The sequence below is a fragment of the Marmota flaviventris genome, chromosome 9, assembly GCF_047511675.1.
Source record: "Marmota flaviventris isolate mMarFla1 chromosome 9, mMarFla1.hap1, whole genome shotgun sequence".
NCBI classification, from domain to species: Eukaryota; Metazoa; Chordata; class Mammalia; order Rodentia; family Sciuridae; genus Marmota; species Marmota flaviventris.
Window position 1 is genome coordinate 3,369,484 of NC_092506.1, and position 20,181 is coordinate 3,389,664.

The 20,181-nt window shown below is 62.9% G+C and overlaps 1 protein-coding gene across 1 annotated transcript in view; it reads left to right on the forward strand.

The window, feature by feature from the left end:
• The window catches only part of Shank2 (SH3 and multiple ankyrin repeat domains 2), a 341,817-nt gene that overhangs the window by 10,210 nt on the left and 311,426 nt on the right, over positions 1–20,181 (forward strand). The window contains exons 2-4 of the mRNA XM_071615968.1: positions 11,316–11,519; positions 14,236–14,307; positions 16,185–16,293. Of these exons, the coding sequence (XP_071472069.1) occupies positions 11,316–11,519; positions 14,236–14,307; positions 16,185–16,293 (385 nt within the window). The remainder of the gene's footprint in view (positions 1–11,315; positions 11,520–14,235; positions 14,308–16,184; positions 16,294–20,181) is intronic.

Below are 20,181 nucleotides of genomic sequence, written 5' to 3' on the forward strand. Positions count from 1 at the left end.
CCCAAGCTGAAGTTGGGCAGCACTGCCTGGCTTCCCTCCTCCTGCCTGGCCTCTCTTCTCCCTGCCTGGCCTCCCTGCCTGGCCTCCCTGCCTGGCCTCCCTCCTCCCTGCTGGGCCTGCTCTCAGCCAGTGGTTACCCTGAAAAACAAAAGCAAAGAGTGAGCGACTTGGGTTTGCCGAGCTGGGCGGCCTCACCCTCAGGCAGAGGAAGAGTCCCTCGTGCCTGTGTGCAGGGAGTCCTCCCTCCCAGTTCCGTCCTGCAGCCGTGGACCTGTCCCGTCACATGGTCACATCTATCCGGCTCCTTCCCCTCTTGTTTTGACTAGGAGCTCTTCCCCCTAATGGCCAGTCGGGTTGTGTCCCCTGGGGGCTGTGAGCACTCTACCCTGTGCTCGCCCTTCCCAGCCCCTCCCCAGGCCGCTCTCTCCTGCTGGCACAGAACCCTGTGTCCCACCCGCCCCGTCCCCTCCCCCTGCTCCTCGGCCCCCAGGGCAGCGCCAGACTCCCCCTTCAGTCCCCCGGTCCAGCGCTGGTGGTTTGCCTGAGCGCCAGGGTCGTGCCTCTGGGGCAGCCACCCCATGTCCTGCCTGCGTGGGAGCGCCTCGTGCCCCCGCTGTCGGCTCCCTGCAGGCCTTGGTGGCTTCTACACCTGCTCCTCCTTTGTGGCTCCACAGGGGGTGCTGGGGGACGGCTTGGTCAGCGTCCCTCTCCACAGCTTCTGTGTGTGTTTGCCTGGGGACAGTGAAGGACAGTGAACGTCTGGCGGGAGGGCGAGTGGGTGCCCGACACCATCGCTCTGTGGGGGGAGGAGGGACAGTGAGCCCGTGGCATGGTGGCCTGGCTCAGTGGGACCTTAGGTTTGGTTCAGAGCTGGTGACTCCTTGGGTGTGTGGGGGGCGTCTTAGCTTCTCTGTGGGGAGGACGGAGGAGGAGGGCAGGTAGGAGGCTCCTGCCCACAGTGGGGTGGCGACCGAGGCCAGGACTGGGGCGCAGGACAAGGTGGAGCCCGTGGGCAGGCTCCTGACGGGGAGTGGGCGAGGTCAGACCTGCAGCGTCCTTGGCCAGGACTCCTGTCCGTGAGTTTTAAACTCGTTGCCTGTGTCTTTGCAGTCTCTCAGCCGGGACCGAAAAGAAGTTTTCTTTCTTTAAAAAGAACTCAGTATGATTCACAGTTCACCCTTGGGAAGGGGCAATTCGGTGGGCTTTAGAGAAATCACGAGTAAGTGGGCCATGACCCCGTCACCCTTAGAGTGGCGTCCCACCCCGGGGGAGCCAGCACCCTGAGCAGCCGGGCTGCATTCCCTGCCGGCCCCGACCTCAGGTCTCTGCCTGTGGCTCCCCGTCTGGCTCCTGCGAGGGCAGTTGTTCGTGTGTGGACTGAGCCTGGGCCACGCTCTGTAGACTTCCAGCTCCCTGTGGAAACAAGCCTGTCCCCTCTCATCTGTGCCCAACGTGTTCCTTAACTGCTTGAATACTGTCACAAAACAGCCTCCCTTGTCATCCCGTGGCCAGGTCAATACCGAGATGTAAAACTAATGTTTCAGGAAGTGTCCGTCCTGTGCATCTGCCCGCTGACCAGGTCACCTGCCCCCAGTGGACTCCTCCCGCTCATTTGTCAGCCAGTAGGACATTCAATGGGGACTAAAGACTTAATTAGAAAGACGTGAATTTGACCTTGTTGGAGCCAATTTTCTGCCTTAAGAGAAAAGTCATCAACAGGACTCTGCAGAAGTGATAGCACCGAGGCCGGTCCTCCAGAGACCCGAGTCCATGGCCCCAAATCAGGCCCCTCTGACAGGGAGGCAGGTCCTCAGAAGGCTCCAGAATGCCTCAGCTCTTTGAAATCTGTTTTTATTAAATATAAAATTAAAAACGTAGAAAGACATAAAAGATGTTATGAACACCAGTGTATTTATTAGACACAATTAATAGTTAAGAGCACTTTGCCATTTTTAATGACAAGAGGAAACGTTGTAGATAAAGTCAAAGTCTTCCTCATCCCGATTCCCAGTCCCTCCCCTCAGAGACAAACACCATGCAGACTTCAGTGTGAGTGACTCTTCTCCTTTTAAATGTGTCACTGTCACCACAGAGCGCTGCACTGGAGCAGGACAAGGAGCACACGGGGGCACTGTCAGGACTCGGCTTTGTTCACTCGGCAGCATCATTTGAAATCAATCTTTATTGATGTTAGCCTCCCATCGCCATCCTTCATACATCTACCCACTCACCCTGTCCACTCTCCTATCCCTCCCCCACCTATCCACCCACCCATCCATCTATCCCTCCACCCATCCACTCATCTGTTTATCCATCCATCCATCTACACTTCTACCTATCTATCTACCCCTCCATGTACCCACCCCACCCATCCATTCACCTATCCATCCATCCATTTATCCATCCACCCACCCATCCACCAACCTATCCTCCCATCTATCTATCCATGTACCCATCCATCCTTCCATCCATTCAGCCACCTATTCACCCATACATCCACCCATCCACCCTTCCATTCATTCAGTCACCCATTCACCTATCCATCCACCCATCCACCCATCCATTTATCCATCCATCCTCCATCCATCTACTCTTTCACACATCTATCTATCCATCCATGCACCCATCCCACCTATTCATTGACCTATCCATCCATGCATTTATCCATTAACCCACCCATCCACCCATCCATCCACTTACCCATCCACCAACCCATCCACCCGTCTACCTATCCATCCACCCATCCATCCATCCACCCTCCTATTCACCCATCCACCCACCCATCCACTCACCCATCCACCCATGCACCAATGCTCCCATCCACCCACCTATCTACCTAGCCAACCACTTATCCGCCATCCATCCATCCACCCACCCATTCATCCACCCATCCAGCCATCCACACATCCCCCCACCCATCCACCCACCATCCACACATCCACACATCCACCCACCCACCATCCATCCATCCACACATCCATCCATCCACTCGCCCATCCACCTATCCATCCACCCACACATTCACCTTTCCATCCATTTACCCATCCATCCATCTACCCACCCATACATCTACCCACCCATTCATCCACCCATCCAGCCATCCACACATCCACCTACCCGCCCACCCATCCACCCACCATCCATACATCCACCCACCCACCCACCCATCCACCCACCATCCACACATCATCCACCTGGGCCTCTGCCCTTGGCATTACAGAAATATGTGGTTAGGGTCTTTGGTCTCTACTTAGAGCCACCCTGCCACGTCCCTTTTAGGACACACTTAGATCACCTTTGGGAGGCAGGAAAGGCATAGAAGCTACTTCTCTTTGTGGTTCATTAATTGGCTGCTAAAGGCAAAGAGAGTCCCCTTGCCCCACTGCCACCTCGTCTCCTCTGGGAGGCTGCACTGAGTGCCCCTCGCTGGGCTTCAGTGCCGGGGTGGCACTTCGCAGACTTCGTCGGGGGGTTGGTGAGTCATGAAGGTGTGAAGCCCGGGGCGGCCCTGGGGCTGCAGTGGGAGGCACTGAGGGATGGCGAGCCTGGGTCCTGCAGTTGCTCTCCTCTGAGGGGCACATGGCAAAGGCTGGGAGGACTCTGCCCTCACAGCTACCATCTTCAGAAGACCAGAAAGCACGTTCACCCTTTCCGCTGGTGTTAGGGTTCTCTGCTGCACCTCTGCCACATGGCGGGTGACCGCCGTGTCCCTGGAGAGGCCGCCTAGGCCTCCAGGCTCTCTGCCCAAGATCACGGTTAATTCCCTCCTGAATCTCCTTGAGAAAGTAAGGTCGGGGGGAAGTGGCTTTGGCTAGAGTTCCCCTGTGTTCCTTACAAAAGCCTTGTGACCCCCATGCTGTGGCCCAGAGGCCCTGCTGGTGGCTCAGGTGACCAGAATTACCCAGAAAGTGGCCCTCCTGCGGCCTTGAGTGGTCAGTATTTAATTTTCCACGTTAAGTCCAAGGGCAAGACTTTTCCCAGTGTCTGTCCTGGGCTTGGACATCACCCAATTGTCCGTCTCTGAGGACACAGCCCCCTGGGGACAGCAGCGGCCTCATGCCTGTCCACCTCTGCTGTCGTTCCTGGGTCCGTCTTCCTGGCAGTGACTCCGTCAGGGTGCTGTGTGCTGGCAGGAGGCACTGAGGTGCTCAAGTGAGGTCTTAAGGTCCCCTTCCAAGCTGGGAGCCGGGAATAGCCTGGCACTGGGAATAGCCAGGAACAGCCGGGGCACTGGGAACAGCCATGGCGCTGGGAACAGTGGGGTGCTGGGAGCGGGAACAGCTGGGGCCTGGGAACAGCCGGGTCTGGGGCTCCTCCTTGGGTATGGGGTGCGACTCCCTCCTCCAGGAGGACAGTGGGCAGTGGGCGCTCCTCCTCACGGTTCACGCATTGGGTTTGCCATCAGGACCATGTAATGGTCTCCCCAGCCTGCCCGTCACCCTGCCTGTCACAGGTGGATAGCTTCTAAGCTGGCCTCGGCCGGCCTCTGACCCTCTGCTTTGCAGGTCCTGCCTGAGACCCTGGCTGCTGAAGAGGACAGAACCACCTGCGGGCACACGGGAGGCCTGGCAGGCCCTGAGCAGTGCTGTTTAGTCTCCTGTTGACAATAGCCGTCGATGACGCGGCCCCTTGGCCACCCCCCGGAGACGTTTGCCTCCCTGTCACCAGAGCCTGATAGCAGAGTGGCTGCTATCAGGCTGGTGCCCTCTGAAGTTCCCTCCTAATGGCACAGGGAGCCAGGGCCAGGCCTTCCGGTATTAGTGTCCACACACACAGAGACACCAGCCTGGCTCCTGGATCTCGGGGTCCTCTGGCTTAAGCTCCAGCTTTGGGGTTTGCAGCCACAGATGCTGGTCTGGTGGCGTTATTTCACGGGGACAGTTGCACTCGCAAATGGCCCGTTACCCTTTGGGGTGGCCTTGGTGTGGGCTGTGCTTCAGAGTGCAAGGACGTGCAAGGCAGACATCCTACACACACCTAGCCACGGCCCGGGCCAGGCTCATGCTCTTCAGAAATGCGTCGAGAGGGAACCAGTGCTGGCTTAGGCTGTGATCCAGAGGGAGTTTTGGGTGTGGGCGGCACTGAGTGTGAGGCCCGGGCGCTCGGGACCACCTTTCTCCCACAGCGTGCCAAGGCCCAAGGTGCTCTGGGTGCAGTGACCGGGCGCGTCATTCCTGCCAGGGACCGTCTCCGGCTCTGTATGCAGAACGGGGTGTGCTGGGGGCTCCCCGGAGGCTTGTTCCCGTCCTTTTGGCCTCTGCTGGGCTCCTTGGGTGGGAGTCAAGATGGGTGGATTCAGGTCTCACCGAGGACCGTGCATTAGCAGACGGATGGGGGCGGATGCCGGAAGGTCTGGGTGTGATCCAGCCTGCGTCGGCGGGACCTGTGCGGGTGGCCCTCTGCAAGAGGACGCATCTGGCGGCATAATATTTAGTGTCCTTTCGGGCTTTGTCTAGACACTCCCTCGCCTTCAGTGCCATCTTAGAAAATGACCATTGTCCCCGTCTCCGTCACACAGGGCCCCAAACACACTTGGAAAGCAATTTAGCTCGTCCGTGAAATAGTTGAGCCCTGTAGCTGCAAGTCAAACGGCCGAGTCCCGGAAGCCGCCACCGCCCGGCACTCCTCCACACTAGCGGTGCAGGTCCTGAAGCCACAGGGGCTGTGACCTGCCTCATTTACGTGAGTGGGTGTCCAGTCCGCCGAGCCCCGTCATGGACACAGGCTCTATGGCCTTGGCTATCCAGTGATGTGGTGCCTGGATGGCCCGACGCAGGACCTCGGCACAGGGCTGTTTTGAAGTGAGGTCGTTCAGGAGGTAATTGGAGGTCATCACAGTGATCCAGCCTGGTCTGCCTGGGGTCCTCAGAAGACCACCGTCAGGACACAGCCACCCAAAGGCCCACTGAGGATGCAGGGAGCAGATGCGCTGAGGCCTTGGGAGGGCCCAGCCCGCCACACCTTGGTCCCGTACCGTACTTCCAGCCCCCAGGATGAGGGACAGTGTCTGTCCCTAGGGCCCAGGTGTGGGGTTTGTTGTGGTGGCCCAAGCAGCTACCACAAAGCAGGACACAGACCTACAAGACCCGCAGGCCTGGCCCTTGGGCGTCAGCGCCCTGTGAGTCCTCGGCCGTGCCCAGCAGGGGAGGCCTGCCCAGGCTGGGACCTTTGTGTGCAGGGCCCTGAGCTCCAGGGAGGTCCGGGCCGGCAGCTGCCCCTGCCCGTCCCCGGGGCCTGCCGTCTCCGTTGACTGGTGTTCTCAGCTCCTGCTCCATCTGTGGAACCTCCCCGAGCCGCGCTGGCCAAGCGCGAGCGTGAGCTTCCCGTATTCTCTTCATTCCCATTTGACCTTGACCGTGAGCTGGCGTTTCTCTGTCGGGCAGCATGGTGGGCCTGGCGGGGGCACGCAGGTATGGGGGCTCTGGGGCAGCCCTGTTCCACGTGCTGCTTCCTTGAGTGACGGCCCCACATCCCCAGGGTAGTGAATTTGGGCCTTTCTCCACCCTGGGTTACCCCCCACCCACCCGTATTCCATCCTGGGAATGTCCCTGCGACATGGCTTAATGCCAGCGCTGTTTACCAGTGTCAGGTATGGTGACCAAAGGAAAGGTCACCTTGTCCCAGGGTGGCTCAGGCTGGATGAGGAGCAGTGGAATGGGCTCCAGACAGGGAGAGAGCCGGGGGAGAGGCGTGTCCCCCAGAAGCCTTGGCATTCTGCACCCGCGTGGGTGAGGCCCCTCTGGGGTGCGGGCCTGGGGACACCGAACTGGGCTGCCCTGCGGGAATCCGGGAGCTTCCTTGGCTGGGGGCTGTGTGCCTTAGCATGGGCTGAGGTTGCCCCCAGCCCTATTCCACCCGGCTGTGGCAGCCCCACCACACCCCAGCCACTGCCCGGGCCTTGGGTGTGCGCCCTGCCCGCTGGGGGGGAGTGAGGAGCCCCGGGCTGGGTCCTGAGCTTCCTGACCCCTCTCCCAGGTGTTCTGTACCTCACCGCACACCATGCCACACCGGAGGTGTCGGTGAGCCTGGGCCACTGAGCACAGGGAACCCCCAGATCCGTCAGAGACCCAGGTCCTGCCTGCTGCCCGTCAGGAGGAGGCGTGGAAGAACCTTCCCAGGCAAATCCAGGGTGGTGCTGCCCCCTAGTGGAGGAGCCTCGCAGTGGAGAGGCTGGGAGTCACCGAGAGCTTGGCCCATGTCCACAGGCGGCTGCATCAGCCAAGCCCCCAGCAGGGTGCTCAGTGTGTCCTGTGGGAGGCCAGGAGGGGGCCTGGCCAGGGGAAAGTAGGAGTGGCCTCCTCCAGCAGGGGAGCAGGGGACAGGGCAGTCAGCTAGAGGCACAGAGCCCGGGGCCTCAGACCTACAGCACCCAGCAGTGAGCTGGAGTTTGTGTGAGTGTGTGAGTGTGTGTGTGTGTGTGTGAGTGTGTGTAAGTGTGTGTGAGTTTGTGTAAGAGTGCGAGTGTGAGAGAGTGTGTATGAAAGAGTGTGTGTGCGTGTGAGTGCATGTGAGTGTGTGTGTGTATGTGTGAGTATGTGTGCTTGTGAGTGTGTGTGCATGTATGCACACACGTGTTGGTTTCTGTGTCATGGATGGGTGTGTTGTGTTGGTATTTATATATGTTTTGGGGGCTGTGGGTATGTGTTGGCTTCTGGGTGTGTTTGTGGGTACCTCTGTGTGCTGGTGTGTGTCTGTGTATGTAGGTTTCTGTGTGTGTAAGTTTCTTTTTTGTTTGTGTGTGTGTGTGGCAGGGTGAGAGCAGGGAGGAGCATTTGCAGGCAGGACAGAGCCCAAGACTGAGGCCAAGGCCAGCCTCTCCCTGGGTCATGGAGGCTGGAGCCTTCGGGGGAGGGGTGCTGGGGAGAGTGGCGGTGAGGGTGACTGGGTACAGGGGACTCAGGTGAGCCAGTGCAGGGGCTGCTGGTATGCGGGTGAGGAAGGGTGGTGGCCATTGGGACACAGGGACCCCTGCTCTGGAGGCTGGAGGTTAACCTCGACTGACAGGCGGTCCAGGCAGCACGGGCAGGGAGCCCCTCCTGGTCTTGGGAGCAGGTGCTGGCCCTGGTGCCCACACTGGGCATAGGAGATGGGGGCCTGGGGTGGCCCAGGAGTTAGGCTTGGGTGTCACCAGTGGGCGACTGAGTCTTGAGTTACTCACTTGGAGGCTGGTGTTAGGACATCAGGTCTGTGATGACCTGGAGTAGAGGTCATGGTCAGCACATCCTCTGTGTGTCTGCTTCCTTACAGGCTCCGCGCTACCTGCTCACGCCAGAGCTTGTTCCAGTCCTGACTTCAATCTTGTAAATGTTCAGTATCATCATGGTCTCGCCATCACCATTATTCTCATTACCTCTACTGTTGCCATCACGAAAATCGTCACCATCCTCACCACCATCACTATCAGGTCACCACCATCACCATCTCTGTCATCACCATCCCCATCATCACCATCCCCACCATCCTCATCATCAGCACCATCATCACCATCACCATGATCACCATCACCATCATCACCACCATCATCATGATCATCACCATCACCATCACCATCATCACCACCATCACCACCACCATCCTCACCATCCCCACCATCAGCACCATCACTGTCATGTCACCACCATTACTGTCATCACCATCATCACCATCACCATCACCACCATCCTCACCATCCCCACCATCAGCACCATCATCTTGATCATCACCATCCTTACCACCATCACTGTCAGGTCACCACCATCACCATCACCATCACTGTCATCACTGTCACCATCACCATCACCATCACCATCATCACCATCACCATCATCACCATCACCACCATCATCACCATCAGCACCATCATCACCATCACCATGATCACCACCACCACCACCACCATCACCATTACCACCATTACCAGTATCATCCTCACCACCCTCATGATCATCACCACCGTCACCAACATCACCACCATCTGGAGGTTCCCCCAGGAATTTCCGTCCTGACCCACGTGTCCTGTGCGTCCCAGACAGCCCTCTGGTCGGGCCCTACTGGGCAGCAGCACCTGCTCTCCCAGGAGCTCTTCCTCTGGTTCCCAGGGAGCCTGTCTGGGGGCTTCCTTTTCCTTTCCGTCTCGGGACAGTTGAGGACGTGTCCTTCCCCACTGCAGGTAGTGGCCTGGGGCCGGCTCCTGGCCCGCACTCATTCATTCTACAGTGTCACCCCCGTGCTGTGTCAGGTGTCCCTGGAGCTGGTTTATGGCTGCGGTGGTGGGTGGACACGGGAAGTGGGGCCACCCGAGAGTCTCCTGGGCTTTGATCCAGGTGTGAACAGCGGCAACTCTGCTAAGGGGGTGCCCAGGAGCTGGGGCGCTCGGCCAGTGGCCTTGGGGAGACGTGCTGTGCTGTTGCTTTTTGCTGGTCAGCAGCAGGTGGGTTACGTGCTGGTCAGTCTGGGACACCCTGGCCAAGCACGTGCTGGGCTGTCCCACTCCTGAGGCTGGAAGCTCAGGGACAAAGTATGGGCAGGGCTGGTTCCTGTGGGTGCGAGGGTCCTCGGCCCCCAGCTCTCCTCCACCCCTGGGGGCTCGCTGGCCGTCGCTGGCACTCTGGCCTGTAGGAGCCGTCTCCCACTCCGTCCGTCTGTCCTCATGGCCTCCTCACGGTGCACCTGCCACGGTGTCCAGGGCCCCTTTCTGTGAGGACACAGTCCTTGCTGGGGCCACCTCATCCATCACAACCTCACCTGAACTTGATCCCCTGCTCAGAGGCCCCATTTCCACACAGATCGCGCTCAGGGGGAGGACGTCAGCCCTTGCTTTGAGGGGCACCATTCACCCGGCCCGTCACTGTGGCCCCTCCTCCGCCCAGGCCTGCCGATACCACCACTCGGGGGACCTCGGCTTGAGGCCAGTGCTGCTGGAGCCCGAGGTCAGCAGCGACTCCTGAGTCGGGTCATCGGGGTCCCCAGCTGGCCACTTCTGGTCATTCCTTCAATAGGCCGGGTTTCCAGAGGGTTCTCCCTCAGGGGTGACGGGTGCGGGGCACACGGCCCGCTGTCTTCTGGCTGGAAGGAGCAGCGCATGGCCTCGTGACCCGGGGCGTTTTGAGGGCCACCCTCAATGCAGCCTCTGACACTGAAGGAGGACGGAGAGCATCGGGGCGTCCTGTCCTGGAGCTGGGAGGTCCTGCCGGCTGTGGGAGCGCTGTCACTGTTGACGGCAGCCGCGTCTTTTCGCAGCCCGAGCGCTCAGCCAAGGCTCCCGCGCCAGACGGCCGCCGCGCCTGGCCTCTTGCGTCCTTGGCACCGGCACACGGAGTCCCTGCAGGGAGGGGCCCCAGCGCAGGGGCAGCCCAACTCCTTTCTCTGGTGCTTTTCCCAGGGAGAAAGCCAGGCTCACCCGCTGGTGGCTGCGCAGAGGGTGGTGTGTGCGCAACAGGAGTCTGGGCGGCTCTCCCAGAAGGCGCTGGGAATGTGACCAAGCCACCGTGTCCCTGTCCTGTGCTGTGGACGTTTCTGAAGGGTGGGGTCTGGCGGCCCTGTCGGGACTCCAGCTCTGGAGGCCACAGTTTGGCCTCCCACCTGACGGCGCCTCCTGCAGGGCCACGTGTACCACGTTTCTGCCCCCAGTCAGCGCGGGCGGCAGGAGACCTCGCGTCCCTGGCATCCCACGGGGAAGCCGTGACACAGGGTCACCTGCGTCTGAACTCCAGGAGCCATCCTCGCAGGTCACAGGGCAGCTCTCACACCCTGGGCTCCGCGGGCGCGGACGACACAACCCCAGGTTGGAAGGACTTGGGGACACAGTCGCACTGAAGATGTGTGGGTCGTTTCCTTGTCCTGAGTCCCTGAAGGATACAACGTAACAACTGTTTCCACCGCCGCTGTGTCACACGGTCAATGATGGGACAACCCAGGAGGGCGTGGAGGCACGCCAGCCAGCGAGGGGAGCAGTGGGCACCCCAGTGCTGCGCCACGCTATGGGAGGGCCGTGGGCAACTTTGGATTCGGCGTTTTTTGTGGGATTTGAAGCCAAGCCCCACAAATGCAGAGGGACCATATTCTCGAGCTGTGATTCCCCCGGCGCTTCCCCCAGAACAGCAGGACATGAGTGGACGCTGTGGGGGGGGGGGCACGTGCTGCTGAAGCAGTGGCCGAGCTGGCCCGAGGCCGGGGGTCCCAGTGGAGCCCTGCAGGTGGCGCCAGGCTGAGTCCAGGTGGAGGCCAGTGCCTGCCTTGGCCTTTCCCTCCTGCGTTTGCACAGAGCTGGGGTGTCCGACCTCTGGGGTGACCGTGGGCTCCCGTGCCCCTGACCAGGTGTCTCTCTCGCCCTGCAGAAGTGCATTCGCTTCAACCCGGACGCCACAGTGTGGGTGGCCAAGCAGCGGATCCTTTGCACGTTGAACCAGGGGCTGAAGGACGTCCTCAACTATGGGCTGTTCCAGCCGGCCAGCAACGGGCGTCACGGCAAGTTCCTGGACGAGGAGAGGCTGCTGCGCGAGTACCCACAGCCCGCGGGCCCCGGCGTCCCCTCCCTGGAGGTACCTGGGCATGCGGGGCACCGGGCCACCCGCTGGGGTTGGGTGGGGACGTCACCTTAGTGGGCTGCCAGCCTGCTGTTCTCGGGGCTGGCCCCAGGTGGGAAGGTAGCCTGGGATCTCGAGGCTGCCCACTGCGCTGGGAACTGGGGCAGCTGGTCACTGTACTGAACTCCTCGGGGAGGAGTCTCTGGAACGAGCTTTGGTCCATCCAGGCTGGTGTCCAGGACCCCTGCGTCCTGGGATGCAAGGTGGCCCCCGGCGGCTTGAGCGCTTGGGCTTTTCTCCCCTGCACCCACCTGCACGGCTTCTTGGCTGCCCCACCTCCAGACACCAGCTGGTGCCCAGTGGTCAATCTGGCTCAGGGCCAGCCACGGGGGTCGGGTCCCCAGCTCCCACACTGCTGGCAGGTGTGGCCCTGCCTCGGGGTCCCAGGACGTCCTCTTGGGCTCACCCATGAGCTGGAGTGGCCTGCAGACCTCAGGAAGCCAGGGTTCATTAGGAAGGACGCAGATGGCCAGCGGTGGAGGGGACCCCGGCCGGGTCTGGAAGGGCCCCGAGCTCCGCAGCTCCTGTCCCCCAGGAGCCGGGTGTGTCACCTCCCAGCAGGGGACATTTTTGCCAGTCAGGAGCTCTCCAAGCCCCGTGGCTTAGGGACCTGTGGAAGTGACCTGCGGAGGCGGTGCTGAGCGGGGGGGCTCCATCCAGCCCCCGCCCCCCAGGTCAGGGCTGCGGCTGGGAGTCCACCCCCCAGCCCAGTGGGCCTTCTGGGCCACCAGTGCCGTCCTGCTGCTGTGGGTCGGCAGTCATCCCATTAGCATGACCACAGGGATCTTGTCACTCGGGAGGCCCCGGGCATGTGGGTAGCCAGGTATGTGGGCAGCCAGGTATGGGAGTAGCCAGGCATGTGGGCAGCCAGGTATGGGAGTAGCCAGGCATGTGGGCAGCCAGGTATGGGAGTAGCCAGGTATGTGGGTAGCCGGGCATGTGGGTAGCCAGGCATGTGGGTAGCCGTGCTGGGAACTGGGGCCAAAGACCTAATATTGCTGCTGTATCAGGCTCGTGGTCCAGTCTCCCTGTCGTGGTCAAGAGGTGGACAGTGGCTGTCCTGCTGTGACCAGAAGCATGGCCTCCTTCCTGCGGCTCCTGAGTGGCTGCAGCACAGCCCCGGCCTGCCCCTGGCCCCACCTGCGGCACCCTGAGTTCCTGTCCAGGGTTCCCAGCAGCACACACGCGGCCAGTCGGGGCGGCCTCCCTATGCTGGTCAGCGTGTGGCTGTCGGCGGCTGTCAGCCTGCTGGGCGCCAGGGCCGTGTGTGAGCTGCAGCCGGTACCCGAGCTGTCCAGCAGGTTCCACGACGCTCCGGCCATTGGAGAGCCGTGGCTCTGAGGGATGGGTACTGACGTCCCTGGGTTCCCTCAGGACCCCGAGGCTGAGGTTTAACGCCTGTTAATGTGGACGTGTGGGGAGCAGGACAGGGCCCGGGGGCGAGGGCCTGGGGGCGAGGGCCAGGATGCCTGCTCAAGGCCCAGCGCTCAGCTGCTGCCCTCCCCGGGCCATCCTGTGAGAGGGGCGTCTTCAGAATGTCCAGGTCTGTCATGAGGAGGGACATGGGCCAGGTACCATGGATCAGTACAGTTCCGCCCAGGGGCCGATCTTTCCGTGACCACAGTGAAACCGAGGGAGAGGCGGGGAGACCTAGAAGCCTGCTTTCCACGTGGCCCCAGTCACAGAAGCTGGGCCACCTTGGGCTACTCACCCAGCCTTTCTGAGCCTTGGATCCTAGCCAGGACATCACGGTTGTTAGCAGCGACTGTCCGTTGGCTGAGGCTCAGAGGAGGCGTCCCTTGGCACAGTGGCACCTGGGTGCCTGGCTCCCTGCCAGTGCCCGCATTGCTCTGTCATGAGGTCCTTGCTGACACGGAGGCCTCTTTCTCCCCAGCCACCGTCCCCCCAGGTGAAGAGCCGAGACCACGCTGGGCCCAGCCCCTGCTGGTTGGCTGCTGAGCAAAGGTCGAGAACACGGCAGGAGAGGGACCCAGGGTTCTGAGCCCGCGCAGCCGCAGCTGTGGGTGTGTGTGGACCTAGGAACACATGTCCCCCTTGGGAGCTGACCCTCCTGCTGACACGCTGTGGTGGCCTCCTGTGTGTTCTTTGCTAGAACAAGTGCCCACTGGGTGGAACCCCTTGGGCCACCCGCGTCAGGCCCACGGCAGTAGCCGTGAGTCACCTGGGACCCCGTCAGGGACTGGGAGGTGTGGACCAGGTGCTGGTGAAGACGGGGACCAGGGAAGGTTTCACAGGTGTCCGGGACACCAGGACGTCCGTCCCGAGGAATCTAGTGCCGGGGCGGAAGTCCCGGTGCAGGCCAGCAGGTCCCCCCTGTGTCCTGGGGACCCCGGGGCCTCTTTCTTCAGACCCCGCGCAGCCTGGGTTTTGGAGCCCACCTTGTGGGTGTGCCCCTTTCTTGGCAGCTGTGGGTGCCCAATCCCCCAAAGGCGGGAAGACAGGCCAGGCTTTGAGGCAGCGCCCACATCTGCTGGGGTGCCCAGGGCCTGGTCAGGGAGAGCTGGCTCAGGGCACCGTGGGCTCCGCAGCACCTGGGCAGCACTGTATTGAGCTCTGGGCACTGAAGTCCCGCGCGCAGGGAGACGGCAGCCAGGGCCGCGTGCCTCTGGGGGCCGTGACGAGGGCGCACTGTCTTCCTCTGTCTGTGCAGTTTCGATACAAGAAGCGCGTGTACAAGCAGCCCGATCTGGACGAGAAGCAGCTGGCCAAGCTCCACACCAAGGTAGGGGACCCCTCACTCATACCCTCTGCTATTCCTGGGCACCCGCTGGCACCCCGCGTGGTGAGCAGGGCTGGGGTGGGGGGTGGCTGCCAGAGACCCGGCCACCAGGAAGCAGAGCAAAGCCCCAGGTGGTCCATGGAGGCTCAGGAGGGGCAGCCCTGAGGAAGAGGGTCTGGCGTGCAGCGTGGGGGAGGGAAGGGGTTGTGCTGAGTGCTGTCAGCCTGGGTCAATGGGTAGACACCAGGGGGGACTTCCAGGTGAGCAGCAGGGGAAGAAGGAGCTGGTTACCTGAGGGCCCAGTCCCTGGCTGAGTGACAGTGGGTTCCTGGGACCAGGGGTTGTTCAGCTGGTCAGACGCCACGTTGGCACCGTGGACACTGCTCCTTGTCAGCATGCCGTGGGAGCCCGGGAGGCTGCCTGGTGCTGGAGGCCGGGGCCTGAGGCGTGGAGGGGGAGCAGCGCTTTGCTTCTGTTTGCTCCCCATTTCCATCAGGGGATCCAGGGGCTCTGATCTGTCGGCCGGTTCCCCTTTCCTGCTTAAATTGTCCAGATGTGCAGCGGCTGCCCTTCCACCTGGCTCCCTGTCCTTGGGCATGTTCCTGTCGTCCTGATGCCCTGCCACCCACCCTCTGGCACAGCACAGATGCTTGGCCTCTGGAACGTTCCCTGCTGGGCCCTGGAGTTCCCCAGACCGGGTGCCGGCCCCTCCCCTGGGTCTCTGTCCCTCTGGTTTATCCCGTCACCCTCTGGCCTGTGGGGGTCAGTGCGTTTTGAACTGAAGTGTTGATTGGTACGGAGCCGAGGAGACCGTGATGACACTGGGCGTCGGGGGCATCCCAGGTTGGGGGCATGTGTCCTAGTCCTGGGATGTGCAGAGGCCTCGAGGTGGGTCCAGCTGTGGCAGAGGCCGAGGGAACAGGGTGTCAGGTGGAGACCACCACTGCTCCCTCCTGTGTGTGTCGGGATAAGCGCTGGCCCCGTCAGCAGGGTCCCCATCCTGCAGAGGGGACCCAGCAGCCAGGCTGTCCGCTGAGGCACGGAAGCCATGGCTCTCCGACAGAGCAGGCCGCCAGGCATGGGCAAGGGCCGTCCCACCCAGGCAGGGCCGGTGACCCTGCTGACCTCGTGAGGAGGGGACGCCTCCCTTCACCTGGGGCCCAGCGAGCTGTCCTGCCCCTGGGCCCCTGCTGACCTGGAAGGGGACTGGCCTGAGCTAGTGGCCGCCCTGTTTCTGTGCGGTGCAGCCGCTCTTCAGAGTAGAGCCTCAGCCCGGGTCAGGGGGGTCGGGGGTCTGGGCAGGTGCCAGGAGCGGTGGCGTTTGGTCCTCAACAGTGAAGAAGCTTGGCCTCTGTAGGGCGTGGCGTGTCCCACGCTGTCAGAGCCCTGGCTGACTCACGGCCTCTCACGGCTCTGGGGCCCTGGGGACTGGTGTCCGAGTCAGGGTGCCAGGGACGTGTGCCCGGGGCACCTCAAGGTTCAGTCCTGCAGCCCTGGCTGCCTGCCCACCTGTGGAAGGGACAGGGAGCTCCCTGGAGTCTCTTTCGTAAGGATGCTTGTCCCGTTTGCCAGGACTCTGTGACCCGGTCACCTCCCCAGGCCTGTACCGTTGCAGGGGGCCCAGGCTCCCTCGGGTGAAGCCTTCAGATGGTGGTGCCGGATGGCCACGGCTCCACAGGGATCTTCCAACACTCAGCTAGGCCTGGACGGCGGCGTGGGCCACCTGCACCCTGGGCTTGGCTCTGCGGTTCCGCTACTTAGTGAGCCCTGGGCACGGTGGCCCTGTGCAGAAGAGGCCAGTCACCCGGGGGAGAGCGTCCCCTGCTGTGAGGGGACGTCTTCTTACAAAGACGTTTCTGTTTTGTTCCTCTTCTCCCCAGGCCAATCTGAAGAAGTTCATGGACCACACTCAGCATCGGGCGGTGGAGAAGCTGGCCAAGCTGCTGGACCGAGGGTTGGATCCCAATTTCCACGACCTCGAGACTGGAGGTGGGTCCAGGTGACACAGGCTGCGTCGTCCCTGGTCTCGCCTGGACACTGGGAGTGTGTCGTTGCCCCTCCGACTTCCCGGCCTTGGGGCTGAGGCTGTCCTGGCCTCTGGTGTGGTGTGGGCAGCAGGAAATGCCTGGTCGTGACAGTGGACGAGCGAGTGGGTGGGCGGAGACACCCGCACTCGGAGCTGTTGTGGGCGGCCTGCCCCAGGGGTGACGTCACCAGCTGCGTGTGTGCCCCTCTGGTGTGGGCCTCCTGGCCCTGGTGCCCACAGACGTCCCGCTCCCCTGTTGGACACCGAGTTCAAGGCCCGTGGGCCTCAAGCATTTCTGGAGAACTGGGCGGAGGCTCTGGAGAGTCCGAGGGCTGCTTTCCCAGCCTGGGTCTGTTGACCTCTGGTCTGGACCCGGCTTGGCTGTGGGTTCTGTCCTGAGCGCCAGAGGGTGTCCAGCAGCACCCTGGCCTTGACCCACTGGATTTGAATGACCACCCCCCATTGAGACACCAAAAGTGCCTTGCCATGTTGCCCAGCGTCCCCTGGAGTGGGGGACACGATCCCCAGAGGGGGAGCCCTGAGCCCGTGGACGTCAGCTGACGTTGGCAGGCCGTGACGAGGTGGCTGTGGAGAGTGGAGAGGGCTCGGAGGTCCCCACAGTGGCCCGGGGACACAGTGAGATGTGGCTTCCAGGCTGTAGGAAGAGATGGACGGCGGATTCCTGAGCGGGAACTGGGGCCCTCAGGGACGTTTGCCAATGACCGCCGGCCCGCTGGCTGGGTGTCTCTTGTTGGATCCTCTCCAGGGCTGAGCTTCGGGCGTGGCTCCTCTGGTGTGGAGGGGGCAGCTCACCTGTCCATCCTGGGCTCCTCATGGCTGGACTCCATGGGGCACTGGGCCTGGCAGGGGCCAGCTTCCTCACCTTGCCCTGGTCGGCAACAGGGGTCCAGCTGCACGTGGACGGCCCCCCTGTTCCCGGCACCAACCTCTGTGAGCTGGGCTCCCCCAGGCTTCCTTCCCTGGTGTTGGGTCTCCTGGGCTTTAAGGCTTTTGAAGTGGCTGTTGTCCCGGCCAGACCTGGACACGGACTTCTGAGAACAGAGGCTGAACTCCTGAGCAGGTGGGCGCGGCCGCTTCTCTTGGCCCTGCCCGGGGTTAACACTGCAGTCGCGGGTTGGGCCCCTCGAGCTGAGGTCCCTGGGGGCCATGAGCAGGTTCCCCCCAGTGCGATGGAGGCACAGTCCAGACAAAAGCAGGGCCGGTGTGTCCCCAGCAGGGAGCCGCAATGACCTGGGAGCCCTGAGCAGCCGACGCAGGGAGTGTCACCTTCAGTCACCCCTCTCTGGTCCACGTCCTCAGGGCCACCTGCTGGGGCTGAAGGTACTTGACAAACATCGCATTGGACTGAAGGTGTAGTGTCCTGCTGGTCAGTACTCCCTAACAGTACAGTGGACAGCTGTCCGCACGTCTTCACGAGGGTCAGTGCCACAAGTAGCCCCAGGTGACTTGGCTGCATGGGAGCAGGTACCTGGGTTCTGTGCACAAACACCGACTGTTATAAGGAGCTGAGCACCTGTGGATTGGGTGCCCCTGGGTCCTGGGACCAACCCCGAGGGGCTGAGGGGCTGCTGTGTCCCCATGACGACAGCCCGGCTGGTCGGGGAGAAAGAGCAGACCCCGGGGTGGGGGACACAGACGCTCCTCTTCTGCCTGATCCCTGCCGAGCCCCCCACAGAGAGCCTTCTGGGCTCCGGCCAGCAGCGGGGGGCTCCAGAGCAGCGGGCAGGCGGGAGGGCAGCGGGCCTGCACCTGCTCACCCCACAGTTAGCGTGGCCCAGAAGGGGGGCTTGGGTGTGCTCTGGGTTTGGTGGGGACAGAAATGGCCGTCTCCAGTGTTAAAAGCCATCGCAGCAGGGGCTCTCGGGGAGTCGCAGAGGTGGCCTCCCACGGGTTTCCCTCCTGGGGGCTTCAGTGCTCCTCGGTGGCCGTGAACGCCCCCGTCCCCCGCTGTGTGAAGGAATGGGGTTTCCATGCAGAGAAGACGGGACCCGGCGAGAGAGCTCTCGTGTGAACCGCCCGGTTCCTGCCCTGGCACCGGGCACAGCGAGTGACCTTTCTTGGCAACACGGGGTTGACCCAGGGCTCAGAATGCCAGGCCACCGGCCACCTCTGAGCCACAGGGCCTCTGCCTCACGCCAGGGCTCGCTGGGGCAGCACATGCTGGGGGTCCAGACCCATGTCCTGGTGCCTCCGTGACAGTGCTGTGCGGGGTACTCTGGTCCCCGAGGATCCCCTGTGCCCCTTGTTCATCCCTCCCCCGGCACAACCCTTGGCAACCGCCACTGCCCTCCGCCGCGTGGGTGTCCTCCACGGGAGTGTCCCAGGCCAGGCCCTCGGCGCTGCTCCTGGGTGCTGGCTTCTCTGCAGCAGCGAGCTCTCAGGTTCCCTCCCCCCCGGCTCCATCTCTCTACTCCTTGGGTGCTGGGTGCCCTCCCCCACGCTGGGTGCCCTCCCCCACGCTGGGTGCCCTCCCCTATCCTGGGTGCCCTCCCCTGTCCTGGGTGGCCTCCCCGTGTCCTGAGTGGCCTCCCCGTGTCCTGGGTGCCCTCCCCTGTCCCGGGTGCCCTCCCCTGTGCTGGGTGGCCTCCCCGTGTCCTGAGTGGCCTCCCCGTGTCCTGGGTGCCCTCCCCTGTCCTGGGTGCCCTCCCCTGTCCCGGGTGCCCTCCCCTGTCCTGGGTGCCCTCCCCTGTCCTGGGTGCCCTCCCCTGTCCTGGGTGGCCTCCCCGTGTCCTGGGTGCCCTCCCCTGTCCTGGGTGCCCTCCCCTGTCCTGGGTGGCCTCCCCTGTCCTGGGTGCCCTCCCCTGTCCTGGGTGCCCTCCCCTGTCCTGGGTGGCCTCCCCCTGTCCCGGGTGCCCTCCCCTGTGCTGGGTGCCCTCCCCCTGTGCTGAGTGGCCTCCCCTGTCCTGGGTGCCCTCCCCTGTCCTGGGTGCCCTCCCCTGTCCTGGGTGCCCTCCCCTGTCCTGGGTGGCCTCCCCCTGTGCTGGGTGCCCTCCCCCTGCGCTGGGTGCCCTCCCCCTGTGCTGAGTGGCCTCCCCTGTCCTGGGTGCCCTCCCCTGTCCTGGGTGCCCTCCCCTGTCCTGGGTGCCCTCCCCGTGTCCTGGGTGCCCTCCCCTGTCCTGGGTGGCCTCCCCGTGTCCTGAGTGGCCTCCCCGTGTCCTGGGTGCCCTCCCCTGTCCTGGGTGGCCTCCCCGTGTCCTGAGTGGCCTCCCCCTGTCCTGGGTGACCTCCCCTGTCCTGGGTGCCCTCCCCGTGTCCTGGGTGCCCTCCCCTGTCCTGGGTGGCCTCCCCGTGTCCTGGGTGCCCTCCCCGTGTCCTGGGTGCCCTCCCCTGTCCTGGGTGGCCTCCCCGTGTCCTGGGTGCCCTCCCCTGTCCTGGGTGGCCTCCCCGTGTCCTGGGTGCCCTCCCCGTGTCCTGGGTGCCCTCCCCTGTCCTGGGTGGCCTCCCCGTGTCCTGAGTGGCCTCCCCGTGTCCTGGGTGGCCTCCCCCTGTGCCGGATGCACACCCTTGGTTCCTCTCTCCTGGGGAGGGCGACGGTTGCTTCCAGCCCTGGTGGCCGTGAGTGAAGCTGCAGTGGACGCCACGTGCAGGTGCTCGTGGGGCGCGGTCAGCAGTGACGGGGCAGGAGGAGCCTCTAGAGGCAAAACTGGACTCTCAGAGCCCCAAAGGGGAGCCCCCACTCTGGGGAGGAGCCAGGGCTGTGGAGCCAGAAGACAAAGGGCCAGGAGGGCGGTGAGGACAGAGCACCTGGACGTCCTCAGGGACACCGTCTGTGGTACCCGCGGGACGTCCTCAGGGACAGCTGACCTGTGGCAGTTCTGGGACGTAGCACG